This window comes from Pelobates fuscus, chromosome 7 (genome assembly GCF_036172605.1).
Source record: "Pelobates fuscus isolate aPelFus1 chromosome 7, aPelFus1.pri, whole genome shotgun sequence".
In the NCBI taxonomy this organism is placed as follows: Eukaryota; Metazoa; Chordata; class Amphibia; order Anura; family Pelobatidae; genus Pelobates; species Pelobates fuscus.
In genome coordinates this window covers 111,699,666-111,724,200 of record NC_086323.1, presented here as the reverse complement: position 1 = coordinate 111,724,200, position 24,535 = coordinate 111,699,666, and the positions used below count along the sequence as shown (strand labels likewise).

The 24,535-nt window shown below is 42.2% G+C and overlaps 1 protein-coding gene across 1 annotated transcript in view; it reads right to left on the bottom strand.

Moving 5' to 3' along the window:
* Positions 1-24,535, bottom strand: part of TNRC6B (trinucleotide repeat containing adaptor 6B) — a 117,798-nt gene that overhangs the window by 73,241 nt on the left and 20,022 nt on the right. Inside the window, 1 exon segment of the mRNA XM_063426400.1 lies at positions 4,663-4,750. Coding sequence (XP_063282470.1) covers positions 4,663-4,750 — 88 coding nt within the window.

Here is a 24,535-nt window from a genome sequence, read left to right as displayed (position 1 = left end):
GTTGAACATCTAAAAATCACATGGATTTCAAGATCAGAGACAACATAGGTTTACTTCAGGGAGATCATGCCAAACTAATCTGATTTTTTTGATTGGGTAACTAAAATAATAGATCAGGGTAGTGTAGTAGACATTGCTTACCTAGATTTCAGTTAGGCTTTTAACACTGTTGCACATAGAAGGCTTATCAATAAACTGCAATCTTTAAGTGTGGATTCCAATATTGTTGAATGGGTAAGGCAGTGGCTGAGTGACAGGCAACAGAGGGTTGTAGTCAATGGAGTATATTAGAAGCATGGGCTTGTCACCAGTGGGGTACCTCAGGGATCTGTACTTGGACCCATTCTCTTTAATATTTTTATTAGTGATATTGCAGAAGGTCTTGATGGTAAGGTATGTGTTTTTGCTGATGATACTAAGATATGTAATAGGGTTGATGTTCCAGGAGGGATAAGCCAAATGGCAAATGATTTAGGTAAATTAGAAAAATGGTCAGAGTTGTGGCAACTGACATTTAATGTGGATAAGTGCAAGATACGTAAAAACCCAAGGGCAGAGTAAAGGATATTAGCAGCAGAATGAGGTAAGTGCTCATGCCATTGTGCAGAGCACTGGTGAGACCTCTCTTGGAGCATTGTACGCAGTACTGCATACCGTATGTATGCAGTACCGCAGAAGGATATTGATACTTTAGAGAGAGTTCAGAGAAGGGCTACTAAACTGGTTCATGGATTGCAGGATAAAACTTACAAGGAAAGGTTAAAGGATCTTGACATGTATAGCTTGGAGGAAAGACTAGACAGGGGGGATATGATAGAAACATTTAAATACATAAAGGGAATCAACACAGTAAAGGAGGGGACTATATTTAAAAGAAGAAAATCTGCCACAACAAGAGGACAGTCTTAAATTAGAGGGGAAGAGGTTTAAAAATAACATCAGGAAGTATTACTTTACTGAGAGGGTAAAAAAAAAAAATGTAAATTATGTTTAATCCCCCCTCCCTGCTTCTTACCTGGCCAGGGAGGGGGGGTGGGGGGATATGGTATTCCCAGGTGGTCGGGTGGTATGCATAAAAGGGGGCAGTAAGTGGGGAAAAAAGTGCAATAAACAGTGCAGGCTAGTCACCCCGAAATAGGGATCACTCCCAATCCCAATAACAATGCAGAACAAAAGTATAGTTATACACCATATACCATGTCCCTCAGTTGAACAAAATGATTAATATTGATGCCTTGTGATTAGTTTTGGATATTTGTTTTTATATATTGGGCATATACAATATTGCATAAAATGCACCATTATCTCTCCCCTTTTTTCTCTCTCTTTTTTCTATACAGTATGTTGAATTTTCCATATAATATGTTGAATTATCTATGAGATACACCATCATGTACTGTTTTTCTCTCTCTACAGTATTTTAAATCTTTGAACTCTAGCCTATTAATTTTAACTGATACAAATTGAAATATGTAACGCTTTATATGTACTAGGAAGCTAGCTTGGAATAAGCAACTTCTTTTAATTTTTTATTAATTCTTCATTATTGTAATATAATTTTTTCATTATTGTAATATGATTATTGGTATATATGTATTAGATGAATTGTATTAGACGAATTGTACATTTTTCCAGTATTTACAAATGTATATGGAAAGATCGAAGTGCCTACACAATATTCCGTAAGATCAGGTGGTCGGGTACGGAAATGTGTTAACCGGCATAGAATACCAATAAAGTTATTTGCGGTTCAGGTTGGATATGCGCGCATGCGCGGTAGAGTTCTGCCGTAGTACGCATGCACGCAACTACGATATGCGCGCATGCGCGGTAGGGGTCTGCCGTGGTGCGCATGCGCGCAACAACGAAAACCGCGCGAACTTGCAGCATTTAAACAAGCCGGAAGAAAAGTGCACACAGCTCCTGAGAAAGTCCGAGAGCCGAAATGCGTCGAGCGACCAAGAGCCTGTCAGTGTCCCTGCAATTTGTGGATCACATCCAGCCAGCTCTGAACTACTACTTCACCTGAAGTCTGTGGAACTGGGATCCTAACACACAGAGAGGACATTTAGCCCAAGAAGGGGCTGACAAGCTTTCTAAGCACAATTAAGACATAGGTTTTATTGTGCAACTACATTTGTGAGTGCAATTGTTTTTATTATTTTTGTTTTATATGCTATTAAATACTTCACTATATACTTTTGCTTTTATCTCTTTACATGTACACCCATGACTACTATGTGGTAAATATGTTCACACGCTTGTGATTGTGGCACCCCCGGTGGTATATGTTGTATAACTATACTTTTGTTCTGCATTGCGGTCGGGTGGTATGGACTGTACAGAGTGGGGCCAAGCACACTTACCTTTCGGCAGCTCCCCTGTTTAACTCTCGCGGCCTGTGTGCCGCGTGGAGTAATGTCATGGTAACCCGTTGCAACGCTCTGACAGCCGCAGGACTTGCGAGAGTTCAACAGGGGAGCTGAAGGGAGCTGCTGGAAAGGTAAATAAGAGTGTGCTAGGCCCCCCAGGACCCTGATGGCAGCCCTGGTCTGCATTATCGGCAATATCGGTATTGGCCGATACCGATGTTGCTGAAAATACAGAATATCGGCCAGACCGATAATCGGTCGATCCCTTGTTGCAACATCCTTATGGTGGTTATTTTTCCAGAACACAAACTCTACATGCTACCTATGTTTTAAGCTGCATTTTTTTATTTTTTTACATCAAATGTACAGTTTAGGCAATGTTTTTTTATCTTTTTTATTTCATTAATACATTTTCTTAGTCTTTGTGCAGTAAATTTTTATATTTCTCTTATTTGTGTTCCTTTTTCTGCTGCTCTTGCACATCCTGTGCCCTGCATTGTGTATTAACATATTTACAATGCTTTTAAGAAGATATATCGGTTAACTTAGATTAACAAATTGTAAATGCTCTCCCATAAAGTTGAAATCCACAATGTTTTGTATAAACATAAGTCTAACATACTACTGAAAGGGGAGTGGAGGGGAAAAAAGCCTGACTGCCACATAGGCCACCCAGTCTTTTCTATCAATCTGATTTGATGTGCAAAAGCTGAAAATTCCAGGAAGGTGTATAGCAGACTAAAATCTGGTTAAGCAGCAAATAAATTGCTGGGGAGGTTGTTTGAAAAAGAGACTGAACTCATTTCAGGGAACACGATCACTACTCAAGACCAAAGCAGATGTGAATTCATCATTAATCGTTGCCAGGGAAATGCCTGAAAAACAGCTCTATGTATCAATGAATTTGTGGACTTCGAGCCAAAGTGCTGTCACGGCGGCCTGTAATTGCTTGTTCCAGTGAGGAGGAGGGTAGGCGAGAAGGAAGCAACTTACAAAAGAAAGAGGGGAGGGGGGAAATCAAGCACTGGTATAAAAAAAATGTGAAAATACTTCTTTCTATTGCAGAGATATACAGGTTAACCCCTGCAATGCAAAAACATTTTGCCATTTAATAGATTTAGAACCCAAAAGGACAACATGACCTTGTGCAGGATTTGCCAACTTCTGGAAAGCCTTGAGGAAGCTTATGCAATTGAAATAAAGTCACCATATGGAGCAGGCCATATGGGGCCTTTTAGCTGCTGTATGGTTGAAACAAACTTAAGTACCAATAATCAATAAGGCGTTTAAGGGGCAGTTTTGGCAAATTGCAAATATTTTTGGCTCCCATAACATTATGAAAATTAAAAGGTGAAGTTTGTGGCAGCTGTGAGGTTGATCACATTGATTGCAATCTAGTCATTAAACCTTACACACCCTGGTTAATCTGACAAACTATTACACTATTATGCTTGTTTTTACATTACGTATATTAAAAAGCAAACAAATACAAAACACAACACACACACACACACGAGATAAAAAACTGGCATGATTATTAGTCACTGACAATGTAAGTAGCCTGAAACAAATACATTCAAGAAGACGTTCCTTTTAAAGTAGAATATCCTTGGTCAAAGGTTGTACGTCTGATGTTATTACATTTATATAAATAAATAAAATCATACTTGGTAATATATTCTTTTATAATAATTTTTATGCGTTGCAAGCTTTTAAATATTATACAGACAATTATTTCTACACTCTAGGTAGCTTTTATTATCTTTTCTATCAGTCTCTTTAGCAAAATGCTTGCATCTACAAGGTTCAACTGAGTAAGCACTCAAATACAGATATGTGCAATTCCTATCAATTAATGGTCAGGACACGTAGATCCAAGGGGAATTTTTGTCCCTTTTTCTGTTCTTATTAAACTTGGTCATGGACAAAGTAGATTTTAGCATCGGCACAATGTGCTTATGTGTGTGTTCGTGAGTGCTGATGCTGCAATCTTGTCTGCAGCAAACAGTCAGGCCCCACTGTCAGAGTCTGAGCCACAAAAGAGCTGAGTTTTGTGTGGCCCTGTACCACAATAGTCTGACTGAAAAGACCGCCTGTTTTTTTATTTAAAAAGTAAATAAAAATTTTTAAAAAGTGCCCGTGTTTACACACACTTGTTTCAGGGTTGTCAAGAAGGACAAGTAGAGTGGGCTACGCATGTGCCCTTGGTCAAGCCCCCCTCTGCTGATAGGATATATAAAACTATACATGCAAACATTCAAATCTTTATTACAACAAGCAAAGCTTATACCTTCTGAGCAGCTTCTTTCTTCTTTTTATCCTCTTTCTTCCTTTTCTTGTCTTCCATTAACTGTTCTTCCCTTTCTTGCTCCTTCTCTCTGAGAATAAAAAAAAAAAAAAAAGGAGGACTTTCAGTTAAGAAAATGTCAATTATTTTGTCACAGTTGTTATAAATGCGTAATTTTAAGTTCTACTAATCATGTACAGATCTACCTTTGGATGAATGTACTTTTCAAAATATGACAGAGCCGCTTTAAGGATTTGCTCATATCAAACACCCCCATGGGGGACATCGCTGCTTGGAGTGCATAGTAAGTATATTTATCTATTTCTGTCCCTGTGTGCAGCACCACCTTCAGTGTTCAGTTCCTGGCATTTTTCTACCACCAGCCCACGTCTGTGTTGTACGCTCACATGCATGAGAGTTCAACACTGATGTCTCTAAAGGATCCTGGAACACTACGGGGGCCTCCACAGATATCTTGCAATGAGCAAGATAATGCCTTATTGCCACAGCCATCACTAAGTGACAAATCTTGATGGCGGTTGCTCTGCCATATTGTTTGTTCCAGCTGCCCTCAGTGCTTTTGGACTTTAATAGTCAAAGAAAAATATGGTCCAGGCACTCAAGGGTCAAACGTGCAACAGATTTATTGGAAAAAAACAGGATAAAAAGTGTACTGTTTTGATCTCCAATCAGATCTTTCTCAAGCCACTTGACCTTGAGAAAGATCTCAGATCGAAACGTTGCACTTTTTATCCTGTTTTTTTTCCCCAATAAATCTGTTGCGCAAGTGAGCCTTGAGTGACTGGACAGTGGGGTTGACCAGCCCCAGGTCTGGCAGCACCAGGGCCACCATAAGAGTGCATTTTCCATCGTTTTGCTTGATACATTTGGACTTTAATAGCCATTCATACTAGCCAAGCTGCAGAAGATTGGCCATGCTTTAAATCCCTGGAGAATACTTTGAAAATCTATTAAAAAAAATATAGATTTTTTTTATTTAATAAAAGTTTAAATCAAATCAGCAGAGTTTAAAAGGAAGTTGATAGGGATCCAAAACTAAACATGCATTAGGACATTATAGCATTAGGAATACAGGTTGTATGCCTGGTGCTATAGTGCTGGATTATTCTGTAAACGACTTGACCTACAAAATTTACATGAGCAGCACATCAAGGCATTATCACCGGATGACTTGCTAGTGCTAGACTGCAGAAACAGATTAGAGAGGACTGTTCACAACACAGTAACATGGATTTTAAAAAATGGATGGATTGAAGGGCGGATAAAAAAAAAAAAAAAAAAGCAAAAAGCAATCGGTAAATTAGTTAAATAGCCGTTTTGCAGGATTACTACAGTATACACAGTGAGCCCATGTTCTCAGTATTGCTTAAATTAAAGATCAACATCATAAATGAATGAATTATATTGTTTGCCCTAAGCGATTTCCTCCACTAAATCACTTAAAACCAGGAAGGTAACCTGCAGGATAGGAGTACAGCAGAAACACCAAGCCGTGAATGGAAGAGCAGGTAAAAATGTTTTCATAGATTAGTCTCTTTTCCTATTTTGGAACAAAGAAGGATTCATTCTAGTGGGGTTTCCTTTACATTTGCTGTCATATTTAATCATTTGCCGTTTACCATAACTCAAAAGTAAAAATCAACTTACAGTTTTAATTTTTACTAACATTGTATTGAGAGTCTACCAGGCTATTAGGCTTCTAGGTCAATGTATGGGGAGAAAAAAAACAAATAAAATATAGTATAAAAATAAAAAATAAAATAGCCAAGATGCAACAATAAAAGTTATCCAGATCAACTATTTTGGGCTAAAATCTCACATATTTAGTTTACTGCAAAGTTGATGTTTAGTGAATAAATCCCTGTGTGGTTTGATCATAACTGCACAAACCATCAGGATCAACCGCAATTTATACATCCACGAGGCTTTCTGCAGACATACAAGAAGCCTCTCTACAAGATGTAAATAAAATCTTTCTAGGTGTAACTTCCTTGCCATGTGCACCCAGTTTTAATCCTGCAGCTAACCCTGCATACTGGGAAAGCATTGGATGAGGTTGTCAACATTGATGATCTCAGCTATGGAGGCGGAACTACATCAAGAAACTACAGCGCTGCGAGGGTTGAAAGGTAAGTAAATAAGAGTGACTACTACATATGATTCATATGTAGGAGCCTCACATGGTTACTAAAGTAATCTCAAACAGGGGGTAACACTTACTGATCAATATAGAAGCAAAAACTAGAGAAACCCAGCAGAGTGGAAGTTTCACTACGAGATTACTGTAAAATTGGTAGAAGACACTTTATTCGGATAAAAACATAGTACTTTATTTATTAAGATTAAAAAGGAAAAAACTTGTCTACAAACGTGAACAAACTAGTGTGGCTAGTGGGCTGAAAATATTATAACAACAGATATTCGACAGAAAAAAGGGGTATTAACAACTGTTAGATATAAGGTCAGTAAAGAACTAGTTAATACATTTAGATCACATAGAGGAGTGTCAGAAAACTGGACACTTTCTAGGCAACGTTGTCACAATATATCAGATAGATTGTTACAAATTATTATTTAAGAGCTCTTGCTTAAGAGAGGTTGAAATTAAGTAATCAATTTACTCATGTGGTAGTAGGCAGGGAGTAAGTATAGATGCAGTTATATAATAGATAGATATACACATTAAATAATCCACTTGAGCCATAATGGCATAATTAGATGGATACTTAGAAGAAGGAGTAACGATACGGCAGCACTAAGTTAGATGAAAAGATGTGTACTTTGCCTATGACGCCTAATAATATTAGATAGATTTTGAATAAAACTTAATGCTAGATAAACTAATAACTCCCTTGAACTGCATCGAGGCAGTTCCCAGTACCCACTAAGGAGTCCTTTCCTAAAGCTGAAACAAACTTAGCCACACTGAAACAAACTAAGTGCACATCAGTGAATAGAGCTCTGGAGTACCATCTACTTGACGCACCTTTCTCAAGAGATGTGAACAAGGCACTCTCAAGTCTCTTCGTTTAAATAGGGTGTCAGCCCACCCATAAGTGAGGTCATGTGTCCAGTCAGTCATTGGGACGTCACAGAGTTATCAAGTGCCGTATTAAACAGCCGCCATCTACTAATTGGATCCTTAAAGGGAAACCTCTAACCCAGCACTTAAAGTATTTTTTCGATATGGAAAAAAATTGCGCTAATATCCAAAGTACATTGTGTGTGGTAAAGTAAATCCCTATGTATCCTTATTGATCACTGCAGCAGAATTAAATAAGAGGATAAACTCTTATTTGTTTATAGCATTATGAAGTAATCTAAAACAGTAGAGCTCAGTAAGTATATCATACCCACTACACGAAACCTCTCTTAAAGGACCACTCTAGGCACCCAGACCACTTCAACTTAATGAAGTGGGTCTGGGTGCCAGGTCCAGCTAGGGTTAACCCATTTTTTTTTATAAACATAGTAGTTTCAGAGAAACTGCTATGTTTATAAATGGGTTAAGCCTTCCCCCAAAGCCTCTAGTGGCTGTCTCACCGACAACCGCTAGAGGCGCTTGCGTGATTCTCACTGTGAAAATCCTAGTGAGAGCACGCAAGCGTCCATAGGAAAGCATTATAAATGCTTTCCTATGCGACCGGCTGAATGCGCGCGCAGCTCTTGCCGCGCTTGCGCATTCAGCCGACGGGGCGGAACGGAGGAGGATTGGAGGCAGAGAGCTTCCCGCCCAGCGCTGGAAAAAGGTAAGTTTTACCCCTTTTCCCCTTTCCAGAGCCAGGCGGGAGGGGGACCCTGAGGATGGGGGCACCCTCAGGGCACTATAGTGCCAGGAAAACGAGTATGTTTTCCTGGCACTATAGTGGTCCTTTAAGGACCATAGCATCAGCATTAATATAATTGCAGCTATACTTACTCCCTGCCTACTACCACATGAGTAAAAGATTACTTAATTTCAACCTCTCTTAAGTAGGAGCGCTTAAATACTTTGTAACAATCTGATATATTGTGACAACGTTGCCTAGACAGTGTCCAGTTTTCTGACACTCCTCTTCTATGGGATCTAAATGTATTAACTAGTTCTTTACTGACCTTATATCCAACAGTGGTTAATCACCCTTTTTTTTGTCGAAGAATATCTGTTACAATATTTTAAGCCCACTAGCCACACTATTTTGTTCTCGTTTGTAGACACGTTTTTTCCTTTTTAATCTTAATTAATAAAGTTCTATGTTTTTATCCTAATGAAGTGGCTTCTACCCACCTATTACCTATAGTAATCTCGTAGTGAAACCTTCACTCTGCTCGGTTTTTCGAACTATTTTTTGCTTCTATATTGAAAGGTAAGTAAATTCACCTTTTTTTTTAGCCCTGGCAGTGCTGGTCTAGGGCACTATAGTGTTAGGAATATATTTGCATTCTTAAAGCTATAGTGTTCCTTTGAGCTTTAAAGGGAAACAGTCACTTCTCTGTAAATTACACAATTGAATAAACACTGAAAAATCACCTGTGATTTTTTCCCCCCTCTGGCTCAATTTTTTTAAATGCATAGTAAATGAAGACTATAGCTTTAGGAATACAAATGCATATTTATAATGCATAGTTTCCCGGTGGGCGACCAGGAGAACGGCAACCACCTGCCTCCTTGGCAGTGATCAAGACAGATTATTTCAGGAAAGTATGGGGAGGCTAGTGCGCATGTGCAGCTAAATGCCATGCTGCGCCAATTAGATGCCTTCTCTGAGACCATCTGATGGAAAGTTTATATCTGTTATTTTAAATTTAAATTTTAAAGCGCCTCAAGTGGTTGTCAGAATCACTTACACCATGCAGAACGGCACTCTTTTTAACTACAGGGTTAAAACAGCAGGGAAATGGCACCTAGACCACTTCATTCAGTGGAAGCTGTCTGGCTGCCTATGGTGATTTGACATATTGAAAGAGTAAAAAAACAGAGTGTCTGTTCTCCTAATTTACATTTTGTGCCCAGGCACAAAATGTAAATTAGGAGAACAGACACTTTGTTTTTACTCTTTCAATATGTTAAATAGCAGAAAAGGGCAGTATTCAGGATGTATTTAGGGCGATCAAGCTGAAGGGTGACTACATTCATTTTTTTTCTAGACTATACAAATATTTGTTAAATATGATGGGTAAGTTAACATACTTAAAGAGCATCTGCTACTTCCCACTTTTTTTTTTTTTGTAATTCTTTATTTGTATTCGACATGGGTGGTGTGAATACGGTCAACCAAGGTTACAAATACGTTATGGTACAGATTACAAATTGTATACATAGGTAAATAGAAATCGCGTTTGTGTCAAACCACCTAGTACTATTGGTCGCCCGTGCTTGTAGGGTCTACTGATCAGGAGGTCCTAGCTATCGGTGGTTCCCCTGTTCGTTTGTTTGCCTTGAGGACTGCTCCCCACTATTTGCTCAGTGACCCTCTGTGGGGTCTGTTCGGGTGTTGTTTCTTAATGGATTCGTGTGGTGAGTGACTTGAGTACCCTGAGAGATCGTCTTATATCACATCGTTTGTGAGTCGAATTTTTGGTTCGTGTCGAACCGTATACAGGAGATAGAAAAGAGAACAGAATGAGAGGTGGGGGTGGGAGGAGGGGGGGGTATGGGGGAGGGGACTTAGGTTGTGTTGGCCATGTTGAGGTGGTTTATGGGAGATTGGCCAGGTTGGAGTTTTCCCACGGTTCCCATACCTTCTGAAAGGTTTTTAAGGTGCCTCGTAATCTAGCCGTTAAATTGTCCATCAAGTGGACTTCCTTGATCCGCCTTATGACCCCGGCCCTGGAAGGTATGGTTGGTTTGAGCCAGCCGGAGGCCACCGATCTCCTGGCTGCTAGAGTGATTTTGTGGATTAATGTTTGCTCGTGTCTAGGCCAGCCGTCTATGGTTCTGCTTAATAGGAAGAGCCACGGATCCAGGTCCGGAGCTCTAGAGAGGACCTGGGAGACTAGGTCTTGGATCTGCTTCCAGAATGTGCCTATTTGCGGGCATTCCCACCACATGTGGATGTACATTCCCCTCTGGCCGCATCCCCTCCAGCAGGTGACTGTTGGGTTTTTTTGCATTTGATTCAGCTTAACTGGTGTGGTGTACCAGCGCAACATTGTTTTTATAGATTGTTCCTGGAGGGTAACACACACTGATGAGGAATGGTTAGCCTCCCATATCTCTTGCCATTCCACACCTTCCAGGGTTTCGCCCAGGTCACGTTCCCATTGATCTGTGTAGGTTAATTTACCCCAGTCCCTGGCTTCGGAACAGAGGTGGGCATACAGGAGCGTAATCATGCCTTTGGGTATAGTTTCTTGGAGGCAAATGCGCTCAAAGAAGGTCTTTTTTTTTCGGGCCGCTGTGTGTATGGTTGGTGTTTTTGCGAAATCTTTGATTTGGAGGTACCTAAAGAAATCGGCTGGGGTAAGGTGGCCTCGCAGTCTCAATGTGTCAAAGGGGATAATTTCCGTCCCCTCATATAATTGGCAAATGCGTTGTAGGCCTATCTTCTCTAGATTCCTGAAATCTCTAGCTGTCATTCCGGGGATGAAGGCCTTATTGCGTAAGAATGGAGTAAGGGGCGAGGGGTCGGACGCCAAGTGGAATTTTAATTTGAAGGTGTCCCACACCCTCAGAGAGTTTGATATGGTCGGGCATGTGATCCTAATAGGTGGCCTATGTTCCCTGGGGACCCACATTAATAGCTGCGGTAGATCAACACCCGTCATTAAGGATTCTATGTCTGCCCATTTTCTTTCGCCGGGGGGGGGGGGGGGGAGTGCCACATCGCTATTTGTGCTAATTGAGTAGCTATATAATAGTAGTAGATGTTTGGTAGGCCCAGACCCCCTCTCGTCTTAGATCGGTACAGGATAAATCTAGAGACTCTATGTCTTTTGTTTTGCCAAACAAAGGTTTCTATCGCCCTTTGTAGGGGCTGTAGGGAGGATCTGGAGACGCGGATGGGCAGCGCCTGAAACAGGAACAGAATTCTTGGCAAGATATTCATTTTAACAGCGTGTATTCTCCCTATCCAGGAGATCGGTCTGTCCATCCACGTCTCCATCTCCCGAATCAGTTGTTTCATCATTGGGGTGTAATTCTGCTCGTATAGGTTTTCTGGTTTAGTTGTCAGACGTATACCCAGGTACTTGAGTGTTTGGTGTTCTACTCTTATCTTATGTGCGTCCTGTATTTGATTCATAGCCATTGTCGGTACTCCTAGTGGGAGAACACTAGACTTCGTCATGTTTACCCTGTAACCGGAGAAGGTCCCAAATTCATCCAAGACCTCACTTAGGGCCCTCATTGAGGGCACCGGGTCGGTGAGCGCAAGGAGGACAACATCCGCATATGCTGATACCAGGAAATCTTTACCCCCCACCCTGATACCCTGTATCCGTGGGTGCTTCCTCAGAGCTTGCAGTAACGGCTCTAACGATAGGGCGAAAAGTAGAGGGGAGAGAGGGCACCCCTGTCTGGTTCCATTAGAGAGTTGGAAGGGATGGAGCTGGGCTCCTGCTATCTTCACCTGTGCTCGGACATTGCTGTACATGGCTCTTAGTAAGGTCATAAACTGTTCGGGAAACCCGAGCTGAGTCAGTAGCATAAAGTGGTAGGGCCACTTCACTCTATCGAATGCTTTTTCAGCGTCTAGCGAAACGAGTATCGTTGGGGTCTTTGTGGCCACCTGACGCCATATTAGGTCGATGTTTCTTCGAGTGTTTTCGAATAACTGCCTGTTAGGTATGAAACCTACTTGGTCAGCATCTATCAAATAGTTTAGGAATGGGTTCAGTCGTTCTGTCTGGATTTTAGCTAAAAGTTTCATGTCATGGTTAATGAGGGATATTGGTCTATAATTACCTGGAGCGAGGGGGTCCCTATCTGGCTTTGGCAATAGCACTATGGTGGCCAGTGACATATCCGGATGCGGGGTGCCTCCCATCCGGAACCTGTTGAATACTGTCGTTAGGTGTGGCACCAGTTCCTCACGGAAGGCCTTATAATAACTACCGTCGTACCCGTCGGGTTCTGGGGCTTTATTGCCTTTTAAGGTAGTTATCGCCCGATCTACTTCGTCGGGGGTAATGTCTGCGGCTAGTACCTCCACTGCCTCTCTTGGGAGCGTCGGGAGTCCTAGGTCCCTAATAAACCTAAGGGTGGCGTCTTCGTCCTTTTTCGTCATCGTCTCTGTGGATGGAGAGTGGTTGTATAGGGATTTATAGTATTCCGTGAATACCTCTGCTATGTCCTTAGGTGCGGTTTTAACAGAGTTATCTGGATGTCGGATGGATGCTATGTGTCCACGTCTCATTCTCGGCTTTAGGACTCTAGCTAAGAGGGTATGCATTTTATTGGCACGTTCATAGAACGTGCGTTTGGACCAGGTCATTGCTCTAACAGTTTCATCTAGCATGAGGGTGCGTATGGCTAGTCTAGTCTCTTCTAGTCGTCGAAATGAATCGTCGTCCGGTTGTCTCTTGTGTTGTCCCACTATTTTTAAAGATAATATTCCACAAGTTTTTGTTAGTTACCATTCTGTTTCTACTTAACTAGCAATTAATTATTAACTAGGGGAGATGAGCAGATCGTAAAGCAGGGACACAGCCATGCAAGTACAGAGTCAATGGTAGACAAAGTTAAACTTGGTGTCTTTAACCCCTTAAGGACACATGACATGTGTGACATGTCATGATTCCCTTTTACCCCAGAAGTTTGGTCCTTAAGGGGTTAAAGGACCACTATAGGCACCCAGACTACTTCAGCTCAATGAAGTTGTCTGGGTGCCAGATCTCCCTAGTTTTAACCCTGCAGCTGAAAACTTAGAAGTGTCAGAGAAACTGCTGTTTACATTGTGGGTTAATGCAGCCACTAGTGGCTGTCTCCCTGACAGCCACTAGAGGCTGCTTCCGTGATTCAATGACTCTAGACATCTATAGGAAAGCATTGAGTAATGCTTTCCTATGTGGAGTTTGAATGCCTGCATGGCTCTCCCGCGCATGCGGAGCGGACGTCGGCAGGGGGAGGAGACGTCACCAGCGCCGAGGGATTTTTAACCCCTTCAGCACAGCGAGAAGGGAGACATAACCCTATAGTGCCATGAAAACAAGTTTGTTTTCCTGGCACTATAGAGCTCCTTTAACAAAATGCACATTAGTTTGGATGCAGACATATGAACAGCTGTAGATAGCAGTTTAGATAATTAAAGCCATGAATGAAATGGAGTGTAGTGTGTTCTCTAAACCTTTTGAATATTTTCACTATGAACACTAAAATCAACATCTAAAGAAATAAGTCTCAAACACTTAAAGTGATATTGTCACTTTGCCGTTTTTGCTTTTAAGTTAATTTTATTTGTCCCTCTATTTCCCCTTGTTTTTGTTGATCGTTTTTTTTTTTTAAGTTGTCCCTACTTTTTCTTATCAAAACCCAACAACTGTATATGTTATATACACTGGGCAAAATTATAAACACAACATTTGTTTTTGCCCCTATTTTTTCATGAGCTGAACTCAAAGATCTGAGACTTTCTATGTAGACAAAAGGCTTATTTCTCTCAAATATTGTTCACAAATCTGTCTAAATCTGTGTTAGTGAGCACTTCTCCGTTGCAGAGATAATCCATCCACCTCACAGGTGTGGCACATCAAGATGCTGATTAGACAGCATGATTTTTGCACAGGTGCCTAAGGCCAGCAACAATAAAAGGCCACTCTAAAATGTGCAGTTTTACTGTGATGGGGGGGGGGGAAGGGGGTCGGAAAACCAGTCAGTATCTGCTGTGACCGCCATTTGCCTCACGCAGTGCAACACATCTCCTTCGCATAGAGTTGATCAGGTTGTTGATTGTGACCTGTGGAATGTTGGTCCACTCCTCTTCAACGGTTGTGAAGTTGCTGGATATTGGCAGGACCTGGAACACGCTGTTGTATACGCCGATCCAGAGCATCCCAAACATCCTCAATGGGAGACATGTCTGGTGAGAATGCTGGCCATGCAAGAATTGGGATGTTTTCAGCTTCAAGGAATTGTGTATAGATCCTTGCAACATGGAGCCGTGCATTATCATGCTGCAACATGAGGTGATTGTCGTGGATGGATGGCACAACAATGGGCCTCAGGATCGTATCACGATATCTCTGCATTCAAAATGCTATCAATAAAATGCACGTGTTCATTGACCATAACATACGCCTGCCCATACCATAACCCCATCGCCACCATGGGCCACTTGATCCACAACATTGACATCAGCAAACCGCTCACCCACACAACGCCATACACACTGTCTGCCATCTGCCCTGTACAGTGAAAACCAGGATTCATCCATGAAGAGAACACCTCTCCAAAGTGCCAGACGCCATCAAATGTGAGCATTTGCCCACTCAGGTCAGTTACAACGACGAACTGCAGCCAGGTTGCGAGCCCGATGAGGACGACAAGCATGCAGATGAGCTTTCCTGAGACGGTTTCTGACAGTTTGTGAAGAAATTCCTTGGTTATGCAAACAGATTTTTGCAGCAGCTGTCCGGGTGGCTGGTCTCACACGATCTTGGAGTTGAAGATGCTGGATGTGGAGGTCCTGGGCTGGTGTGGTTACACGTGGTCTGCGGTTGTGAGGCTGGTTGGATGTACTGCCAAATTCTCTGAAACACATTTGGAGAATGCTTATGGTAGAAAAATTAACATTCAATTCACGGGCAACAGCTCAGGTGGACATCCCTGCAGTCAGAAAAAGTCTTAAATCGCTGAGTTCAGCTCAAGAAAAATGCGGGCAAAAACCAAAGTGTTGAGTTTATAATTTTGTTCAGTGTATATACACCACATTCATTCAGGTAATTGTGGCAAGTTGCAGCAGGAAGTAATCAACTAGACAAACGGAAAATCCATATGAATGTAAACATCATTAAGGGACTATTATAAATTATTGAAGTAAAGAATAAAGGGGAACCAGTTAAAACAGTGTGTAGCATGACTTTGCAAGTTATTGAGTTTGAATACACTACTAATGTTTTAACGGGTTCCCATTTATTCTTTATTTCATTAGCTAGATTTTCTGAATTCAGATTTCTTGTTGTTGCCCAGGTAAAATACATGGAGATGATTAAGTTGACAGAAAAAAAAGGCAACTTCTAAAACGTATGTCATGTTTAGGCTTAATGTCATAATGATCAATCAGCTAAGCAAGTGACCCACAATCAAATAAACTCTAGAGCCAGAGACCCTACCACAACCACCTACATTTTTAAGGAATCGATCGATGTGAGAAGCGCTTAACTGACCTGTATGACAAATATGTATATTCTATTACAGAAGGGGATGGGGGGAGGTGTATGTTCCACTAAAATGTGTGGTAAAAAAAAAAAAAAAAAATAGAAAAAAGTATCTTCAATTAAATGGAACACATTATTGACTCTATTTGTCCAAAATAAATAAAGAACTGAGCAATAGAGCAGTGAAGGTGAGGAGTGGACATACAGTAACAACATGTATTCTAACATCATTTAGTACCTTTGTGCTACTTTTAATATAAGCACCGAAAAACAAGGAGGATGTGGCCAACCACAATTAAGGTGCAGTCTCAGAGCTGGAAGTAAGAAACTGGGTAGCAAAAAAATGGGTTGCAAGAGAATACTGAGAACGGGCAGCAGCTTAAATAGCCTGCCCTTCGGTGGGTCCCCGCTCAGATCTCAAGCTGTTTTTTGCTCATCTTGTGCCATTACAGAGAGAACATCTCTGAAACATATCAGACTGGTCCCACCCATACGGGCAGTCCAGATCCGGAATGCCAGCAAGTTCCCTCTGCACAAGAGACACAGCAACCCCAGACGATTGTTTCAGCCTTGTTAGGCATCATCAGTGAGGCATAGCTGATATCTCCCTAGGCACCGTGAGGAAGGGGTCCACGTCTGGATTATCCCTTTAAACTTGTGGAGAGCAAAAAATGGGTCGCAAGAGACTAGCATGACTAGCATGAAACATGCCGAGTTGCAGAAAAAAAGCGTAAGAACGGAGTGAAAAATCCCACAATAACTTTGTATGAGGTCTTAATTTACTTTGAAAAGAATAAAAACCCCACAAAATAGAATGCATTAGGTAAACTTTCTAGTGTGTTCAGCATTCAAAACCAGAACCCAGGGCTGCAAAAACACACAGGACAAAAAAGAGATCAATGTGTTACTATGTAATTACTATGCGCTTAAAGAACCACTCAAATATAGAGCACTTCAACTAGCTGAAGTGCTTTATGTTTATGAAGTATTCCATTTAATGGCACCTTTTTAAAGTGCCTATTTCTTTGCGAAACGCCATTTTTATATATAGAATAAGAAACACTTTCATGTCCGTCAAACAGCCAGAGAAGTTCTCTCTCTCTCCATTAGGTCCACTGAGCCAAAGGAAGTGGCAGGCTTGTTCTGCTAGAGCATCTATATATAAAAATGATTATTTTTTTTAATTTTTTAATGTGGAACGTTCATTTAACTACTAAGCCAGTAACAGCCAACATAGTGCCTTTTCCTCACTTGATATTATTCAAATCATATAGCACACACTCACTGACTTGTGTGCTATCACTACACATCTCAGTGGCACATTCTATACTTTATTGCGTATTTAACAGTTGTGAGTGCAATGTTAGATGCAGCCCAAGAGCCATGTAGAAGTAAAAGGATGTAGAAGTCTATTGGAATTTGTTTTACATCCACTCAAATCTTACTTTTTCTTCTGTATAATTTATTGTTTCAAATCAAACTGAAAAGGTTTCCACAGCGACAAATGACCAGCCAAGTAACCAACCTTCTTATATAATCTCTCTAACACAGGGCTTGACAAATTCCTGGGATTTGCCAGCTGGGCAAACAATGGAGCCGGTCGGCTGCCCGCGGAAGCATGGAGTTTGCCAGCTCCAGGAGCTTTGTAGCAGGCCGCCCTGGGCTGTATGGAGTTCGCCAGCTCAGGGAGCTTAGTAGCAGGCCGCCCTGGGCTGTATGGAGTTGGCCAGCTCAAGGAGCTTTGTAGCAGGCCGCCCTGGGCTGTATGGAGTTGGCCAGCTCAAGGAGCTTTGTAGCAGGCCGCCCTGGGCTGTATGGAGTTGGCCAGCTCAAGGAGCTTTGTAGCAGGCCGCCCTGGGCTGTATGGAGTTGGCCAGCTCAAGGAGCTTTGTAGCAGGCCGCCCTGGGCTGTATGGAGTTGGCCAGCTCAAGGAGCTTTGTAGCAGGCCGCCCTGGGCTGTATGGAGTTGGCCAGCTCAAGGAGCTTTGTAGCAGGCCGCCCTGGGCTTTATGGAGTTGGCCAGCTCAAGGAGCTTTGTAGCAGGCCGCCCTGGGCTGTATGGAGTTGGCCAGCTCAAGGAGCTTTGTAGCAGGCCGCCCTGGGCTTTATGGAGTTGGCCAGCTCAAGGAGCTTTGTAGCAGGCCGCCCTGGGCTGTATGGAGTTGGCCAGCTCAAGGAGCTTTGTAGCAGGCCGCCCTGGGCTTTATGGAGTTGGCCAGCTCAAGGAGCTTTGTAGCAGGCCGCCCTGGGCTTTATGGAGTTGGCCAGCTCAAGGAGCTTTGTAGCCGACCGCCCTGGGAGGCAGCAGGCTTAGGAAGCTTTGTAGTCAGCCGGCTCAGGGAGCATGTAGCTGACCGCCCTGGAGGGCAGAGGCGGCAGGCTGGAGGAGCAGTCTTCCTGCAGGTAGGGGTGGGTGGGGTGTGTGTGTGTTTTTTTTATATTCTTTATTTTTGTTGTGGAGGTGAGTACAAAACATAGTCATGCGCCACAACAGCGTAGAAGAATAATATGGAAACAGATAGGTTGAACAGTGGCTCTGAGAACTTGCACATTTTTGTTTAAAGGTAATATTCGTTACGTAGGTATGTCCAAGCGATAATTATTTAAGAGTAAATATGCCTGTAGCATCCTGACACCTTTGGTAGACAGGGTTACACATGTGTGTGAAAGCAACGCTCTAGCATAAACATTCATGCCCTCCTGTAACGTCTTATGCTTGCTGCTGTGCTAAAAAAAGGTCTAGTAGCTCACAGTTTAGTAGCTCACGGTCTGCCCTAGCGTTGTCTAGTGTTCATAATATGGGTTAACATACATGCAGCTGTCGTAGCATTGGTTAAAACTAAACAATTATGCCTTATGTGTGGAGCTGAAAAGACACTGCTAATCTTAAGTGGGATCAATAACAACATTTTTAACTTGCTATAATTTTCTTGTGTTTGTGTCACTGGGTTGTTTGTGGCCTCTGTTAGAAAACATAGTGCCAGCAAACCAGGCTAGTCAGTCAAAAAAATAATTAAAAATAAAACAAACAAAAAAATACATAAAATAAATGCAAGGTAATAACTGATTATTGAGTAGGGGGGTATCACGCTTTACAGATTATATGTTTAAATGCTTGAGTGTACCGCAGGGCATAGAAACAGGTTAGTTTATGTGTGCAGGGATTAACCGAACTCTCAAGTGCCTGAGAGCAGGTATCTTAGCGTCCCTTAGTGGCTGTCAGCCCATACCGCTAAGAGGCTTGGAGGGAGAGTCTCTCGCCATGATAATACCGGTGCCGTGCCTTTTCACCTCCTGGAGCCGTGTGGGGTATTGATGAGGTGCCCACTGGAGTCTCTTTGTGCAGAGGGTGAGGCATCTTGGTATAGCCGTAGATAGGGTGCAGTACGCAGCTTCTTTCCAGCCCCTTGCCGCCGCTGTCATCTTGGGACGGATCTGGCTAGTGGTGCCTGTGACTTTTTGGGAGGAGAGAGGTGTGGAGTCTTGGTGCGGCAGTGATGTTTCCTGCGGTTGCTCTTTATTCGGTGAGTGCGTCTTTGCGGAGTTTTGACTCTCGGCCCTGCAGGGCCGTATTAGGAGTTGTTTGAGCTTTTGTGCGGACAGGGCTCTGCGTAGGCCTACACTCTCCTCTGCTTTTCGTCGTTCCGTTCACTGTCTGGGCCTGGGTTGGTTGTGCAGCTGTTCTTTGCTCCAGCAAGGCCCAGAAGCGGTCGAACAATGCATCCAGCCTCTTCAGGGATTGCTGGACGATGTCAGGGTAAGCTTCTGTAGGCTTTGTGGGTTCAGTGCCATGAGGTGTGAGTACGGCAGCCATCTTGGCAGGGAAAGTTGCGTCTCGAGTAGATGCAGGCATAGAGGCTCTGCCACTCTGTGTATCCCTTGGCTGGCCAGCGGGGACCAGGATGGAGCGCTTTATTGTCGCTTATTTCTCTGTTTGGCTGTGGAGCTACCTCAAACGCATCCAGCCGCCACGAAGCTCAGGCCCCGCCCCCCTGTGTGTGTGTTTTATACCAGTAATATTTTATTGAGAGCTCTATTGCTGTTTTTATTTTCTTCCATTTGTGTTCCTGTTACCACCATCTTTAAAGAACACTCATCATATATCCCAGAGGCAGGGATTGTACCGCTGTATGCTTACCACACTAGAGTTTGTATAAGCTCTACAAAATGTGAGTGTTATTTCTATATTTCATATTTTATTTACTGTGGAACATCCTGCACCATTATTGCTTCCATTTTTACTGTCTCCCACCTGGATCTACGATACTGCACCAAGAGGACACCCACTGCATATCCCATAAGGGGGGACCATACTGCTGAAAGCTATACACACACAAGAGCTGGATTAAACTCTAGAAAATGTGAGTAATAATTCTACATTGTCTTCTATATAGGCACCTCTTGGAACGTACCACACCATTAGTCTCATCTCTTATCACCCTCTTTTATATACCTGACCACTGCAAGAAGCGGAACCCCGCAGCCCAAGAGATGAGCATAAGACCACAGTGCCTACCTTCTGGACTCTGCACATACAGGAATCTACCAAAGCTAGGACTTCTATATATTTATTTTTATATTGTAGTGCAGCCCCATTACTTTGTCTTTTGTCAGCTAAGCTAATGCTTTCCCATAGGATATTACACATGTTCTCTATGGGAAATTCAGCGCCTCCATGCAGAGCACTGACACAGGACTCTCTAGTGGCAGTCTGAGTGACTGTCACTAGAGGTCTTAGTAGGTAGCAATGTAAACATTGAAAAGGCTACAGGGACAGGCTATAGGAAGCAGAACAACTACATTAATCTCTAGTGGTTCTGGTGACTCTAGTGTCCCTTAAAAAACTAGCTCCTAACTTTTATAGCTGGCTCTTACCTTCCAAACATATTTGTCAAGCCCTGCTCTAACATATTGACTGTAACAGAACCCACTCCCAAAACACTACACAAATCTACCTCCTAATGTACTTCATACTTACTTCCCAAAGTTGCAGTCTACTAGAAGTTGGAGTTTATTTGTTGCTATTAAAACAAAAATAGGAGTCTAGTTGTGAGAAGGTTACTACTTTCGATCACTCAGGATAATCTCAAAGGACTGTGGAAGGCTTCTCATGTTTATAAGGGGCACTTTAAGGCAGCCTGGGGTAATACTACTGTAAATAGGTCTGGCACAAAGCCCAACAGCAGCCTGAGTCAGCAGCAACAGATACAGACACGTACAGCTGCTACTGAAGCTTTTTGGTGAACAGGGGGTGGCACTGTGAGCCAGCTTGAAAGAAACAGAAGCACTGTTTAGCCGGTCCTCCTTTCTCTATATTCCCTCTGTTTGTCTTTATGATCATCCAGTTCCCATCTCTCTTACTTCTTTCTACATCCCTTTCTCCACTAACAAAACTAAGGAACTTTAGGCATACATTTTGCAGGACCTTGCTTTGTTCTATTTCTAGGCTGAATGCTTCAACAAAACAAAAACAGCTCCACTCTAACACCATGGGTAATGGTCCCAACTAATGCAAAAACATTGAAACTATCCTAGTCACTGAACAGAGAACTAGGGTAGGATTCTTCTGGCAATATTAGGTTGCAATGGTTATGATGCTTTAAGTAACCCTTTAATTATGCACTGCTCAACACTTTGTGTTCCAGACCCTATAGTGTTCCTTCAAATTAATAGTTCCAAACATCTATTCCCGATCCTATAGTGTTATACACACACACCACCTAGCCCTCCTAACTGTAGCAAAATCTTACTCTTATTCCAGTCTGCTGCTGATGGCTCTGCCTCTGATTTGCCTCCTTGGCCGACATCAGAAATGGTGTTCTCAGCCAATCACTGTGCTTTCCCATAGGAAAGCATTGTGTTGGCTGTTTTTTTAAAACTACCGTTGGTATTTCAGGGGCAGTGCCAGCACAAGCCAAACACAGCATCTCCTCATAGAAATTCAGTTCTATAAGGGAAATTCAGTGTTTCCATGCTGAGGGTGGAGAAGCTGAAAATCAGTGTTGTACACTGTCATAGGAAGCACCTCTAGTAGCCATTTGAGGAGTTCCCAGTGGAGGATCCCTAGATTAATGTAAACACTGCATTAAAAAAAACAACCAAAAAACATTTTTAAACCGTGTTTACTGAAAAGGCCAGAAGGGAATGATTATACTGACCAAATAAAATACAATAAGCTGTAGTTGTAACACTATGTAGCAAGATACTTTTTTATTTTATGGTATGTTAAACAACCTGTTTTTATTCAGTGTCCTCTACATCTTGGATGAAGCATACTCTTCGGTCGAAACATAATGTACAACTCAAGTTTACACTGCCCAATAGAAGAAGAATATGTTCCTGTTTGGAGTGGTTGCATTAAATTACACCGACTCAATAAAAATATTTTAAATGTGGTATGAGTGTCAGAACTAAAACATATGACAAAAGCTGCCAATTGCAAATGTAACACTGAAATATATTTAAAATAATAAGGGGGATGGGAGCCTGAATGTTAATGGTACAAGACATGCAGATGATAATCTCTGCAGCGACTAGCTAATGAACAACCAAGCTTATCTCATCCAGAGCAATAATACCTTATTTATGACGGACTAGCATGATCCATGCTAAAACCGGGAAGACCATAGCAAGCTAAATTTCCTGACCGGGGAAGCAAAATGGCAGATGCCTCAGACTGCAATTAAATCAGACCACACGGTCCATGTCAGGGGGAACAGTGCAATAGAGGCTGACATGCTATCAATAGGAGACATCTCGCAAGTCCTTTTGGACTTTAAGAATGACCTTAAAGACAAAGGCCGATATTAGGCTCAGCCCCTTGTATGGGATATTTAAAAAAAATTTACAATCTTGGTACAAGGATCTCCAAAACAGAAAAAGTGCATGATATACACCACAACGAGCATTTGGCCCACAGGAAAGAAGTTTACTTAAACTAAAAGTTATAGACCTAGAAAACAGGACACAGAAATAACCTCTGAATTAGGGGAATTCCAGAAGAAGTTAAACCTTTTAAATTATCAGAACTTCTGCCCATATTGGATCGCTCCTAAATTCTTTTGGATAGAGCCTATAGGCTACCCAAAGCAGTTTCTGCCCCACAAGGCTCTCCCAGATATGTTATCACCCGGGTTCACTTTTACACAACAGCTATGAAGAAAGTCTATAGTGTATCCTCACTATCCCCGAGATTCACTCATTTGAACCTCTTTGCAGATTTATCAAACTTCACTTTGCAACTATTTGCCCCCATCACCAAAGCCCACCGTGGTCATCACATACAATACAGATGGTGTTCCTCAATAAAACTAATCATGAGAAATGGCTCCTCAAACACAGCCTCCTCTCCACAGGCCACTTCTAAACAGTTGCAGCAATACAGCCTTTCACCAGCTTCCCTGATGCCTACAACAGGAGCGGCAGCTACTTCACCTAGGCTCTCACCTCAATGGTCTTAAGTACCTGAATGCGCACCAAAACCATCCTCTGTACCAGTGAGTCCAGCACAAGATCCAGCTTAAAGACCCTTTTGGTATCATCTGTTCCTGCTTGTCCGGACATGGGCCGTTTGTAAGAACTGAAGTTTAGGTGTTAACCCACCTCTTCAGTTAATTTTTTGTTTTGTTTTTTGTTGTTGTTGTTTGTTTTCGACACTTTGAGGGCCATAAAATCCTTCCGCAAAAGATTGCACCATTTACTCTAATAGTCATGATTGCTTTTACCACCTATAGGTCCTATACCAATTTTTGATAGTCTGTGTTGCTATCCCAATCCAGTGGAAAGATCAAGACACAGTAATCCTACATATCACGTCCTCCAATACATTCCATGGAAAAGGAATTTGGAGAAAAACCTTTTCCCTAATCCTCACCTACAACTACACTCCATGTATAACTCTTTCGTAATTGACAAGTCAGTACCCTAGGAATTTTGCATGCAGTCATTATTAGACTTCCCATGCAGAGAAAAACCCAGGTGATATGTCAATACTTTTGCCCCATCATCCTATCAAACTCCAATAACAAATTATCATATAACCCACAACTCATTCGGATCAAATAGGCTTTGCCCGCCTAGACAACCTTCGAATAACACCAGAATATATATCAATATCCTTCATCACACTGGCTGTGAGTGTCAGTAGTGCTCGCTTCTCTCCCCTAAGCCTCACCTAAAGCCCCCTCCAGCATGGTCACCGTTGGGAGTCTGCAAATTCAACAAGGTCACTAAGTGGTGACCATGCCACTTTAAAGGGACACTGTAGGCACCCAGACCACTTGAACCAATTGAAGTGGTCTGGGTGCTGACCCTTTTCCACTTAGTGCTGCAATGTAAAACATTGCAGCTCTAAGTCTGCCCTCTGTGGACAGACCGCCACTAAAGGGCTTCCGGAATTCAAACAGACTTTTGGACGTTCTCACTGACCTCACGGAACTATATTAATTATTAACATTTTGTTAATCTGAGGGGTACAATTTATGGGAATGGGGTGCCAAGGGGTACATAAGTGAATACAGGTTGGGAACCAGTGGCCTAGAGATGGCAAGTTTACAGGCA